We start from the raw sequence: 2,637 nt of genomic DNA on the forward strand, positions 1-2,637 counted from the left end.
CTCTCATTGGATCATGTGTCTTCCAAATTATCCAACGTTTTGTCTTCTCTTTTTAATTTCAGAAAACTTATTTTACCTTCCACTTTTGGATCATCATCTAGTCGATCTATCTTTACTGGTCTGCTCAGGGTGTTTGTCTCAGCCCAATACTATTAAACATATACATGAGTATCGTTATAAGCATTTCCCATGGCTCGGTCACCAATGTCTCATTTATCCAGATGATTTGGTTATTTTTTATTTAAGTAAGTCTCTTAATCATGCAATCGATAATATTAACTCTGCAATCAAGGATCTAAGTGATAGGTCAAAATAATTGGAAATAAAAATATAATGGAATATTATTACTCCAACACTTTTTTGACGAATTTGATTTTTTTTTTTTAATCGTTTTGACCAATCAATTATTTTTGCATACGTATGTCTTTGAATTGTGTATTTTTATAAATTATAAGTAATTGTAATTGAACCACATAGATGACAATGAATATTTAAACGTACTTTGGTACCCATATTGTATTACCTAATAACAATTTATCTTTAAACAATTTTTGCAATTTTTAAACAAATATGAATATTTTAGTATAGTACAAATCCTAAAGAACGTCCTTGGCCTATTATTGAGATCTATTACGTTAGAAATCTACCACATGCTGCATAAATAAAAGGAAATAGTAAATTAATTTACTTAAATCAAATAATAAATGTTGCTGTTTAAAATAAAAGTGAACAAATTATTTTTATTTTTTATTTTTCATCATACAAAAATGAAATAAATAATTAGACAAGTAAATGTATTACTGTAATGAAATTCATAGTAGCTGTATAATATATATTGGCATAGACTGGTTGAGTTAAATTATTCGCCAGTGTGTGTGCGTCTATGTTTCGTCAAATTGCTACTATTACTGAACGACCTGTCACATACATCGCACGCATACGGTTTCTCACCAGTGTGTGTACGTCGATGTATCGTCAAATCTCCACTTTTACTGAACGACTTGTCGCATACATCGCACATGTATGGTTTTTCGCCAGTGTGTGTGCGTCGATGTGTCGTCAAATAGCTACTATTACTGAACGACCTGTCACATACATCGCACGCATACGGTTTCTCACCAGTGTGTGTACGTCGATGTATCGTCAAATGGCTATTTACGCTGAAAGATTTGTCGCATACATCGCATGCGTATGGTTTTTCGCCAGTGTGTATGCGGCGATGTGTCGTCAAATTGCTATTATTAATGAGCGACTTGTCATAGACTTCGCACGCATATGGTGTCTTCTCCATTTGTCTGCTGATGTATCGGAAATCTGATTCGATTAGTAAATAATTTGTTTAACGTGTAATATTATATTTCATAAAATTATTTGTTTACTAAGGGGTTCTCTTTATGGTCGATTAGAATTTATTGACTTAACCACATTTTTAAGCCAGTACTTGTTGTATTACTTTTTAACTTAAAATTAAGTTTATTATATTATGCTGAATTAACATAGTTATTAATAAATTTATTAATTTGTTTTAAGTTTTAAATTTTAAATTTTAAAATAATAACATATTGCCTAGCAATGATCTCTTAGATCTTAATCTATTAATTATTTCTTGAGAATACATCTTTTAACACACAACACATCTTAACATTAGGTAGGACATTAGGACAGGTAGTAGTCGTAACCACTACCTATCGGTAATCTGTTATAGTTGGTGGTAGCCCAGCCTCGGGCTGCCGATAAGAAATCTTTTTTTGTGTAAGAAGATAATAGTTAGGTAAGTATACAATTATAGATCTATTAGACTTATTTGGACTAATAGCTCATTCCTCCTACTCCTTCTCGTAGTCACTAATGTGGTAGTTCTTAATAATAATTAGACATAATATTTTGCGCCAATTTTCGTACTTTTAATAAATTAGTGCCACTAATAAGTACCTTTAAAAGAGTATGTAATCTATGTCAAATACTTTTAATTTAGTATTTATCTGATAAATTAACCGAGCTGAGTAGCTCATATCAATTATAGCACATAAAACGTGAATTAATAACATGCATCTTTTTTAGGTTAATGTTGTTGTTAATTTCATGGGCTACTTCTAGGGTTGTGAAATGCCATATTTTTTCTCTTGTTCAGTTTAGTGGCTGACATTGTATTATATCAGTTTGGAAGAGATATCATTTGATTAAAATACACTATCAAGGTGTTGGGCGTATATTTCGGCTTTATCTTGCTCACTGCAAGTACCGTCTACATTATAAATAGACGGTACCTACATGAGCACGAATTCTTTTATTCACCTTGTAGATTTCCACAGTGAGTAATCAGTATCATCCGTTGCAGATAAACCACTCGGATACAATTCGAATGTTTTGTTTATCAGTTCATTGATTTCGTCACGTAAAATTTTACTAAAACGGTTCCATTTGGTTGTTTGTACGGTCCTGTAAAATGAACATTTCAGAACGTGACAGTTTGAACTAGAAATCTAGTAGGTACCTATTTACTATATACCAAGGGTAACCAATCAATATTTTTGTAGGGCCACAATCTGGAAATTGTTCAAGGGCCTTAAAAATATTGCTAACGTCGGTAAAAATCATATAGACATATCAATAAAATATTTATTGTATTTATTAATA

General features: G+C 31.3%; 1 protein-coding gene across 1 annotated transcript in view; it reads right to left on the minus strand.

The window, feature by feature from the left end:
* LOC115033161 (zinc finger protein 271-like) overlaps positions 1-1,352 on the minus strand; it is a 6,243-nt gene extending 4,891 nt beyond the window's left edge. The window contains exon 1 of the mRNA XM_029485257.1: positions 886-1,352. Coding sequence (XP_029341117.1) covers positions 886-1,291 — 406 coding nt within the window. The 5' untranslated portion in view covers positions 1,292-1,352. The remainder of the gene's footprint in view (positions 1-885) is intronic.
* Between the last annotated feature and the right edge of the window lie 1,285 nt (positions 1,353-2,637).

This window comes from Acyrthosiphon pisum, chromosome X (assembly GCF_005508785.2).
Source record: "Acyrthosiphon pisum isolate AL4f chromosome X, pea_aphid_22Mar2018_4r6ur, whole genome shotgun sequence".
Classification (NCBI taxonomy): Eukaryota; Metazoa; Arthropoda; class Insecta; order Hemiptera; family Aphididae; genus Acyrthosiphon; species Acyrthosiphon pisum.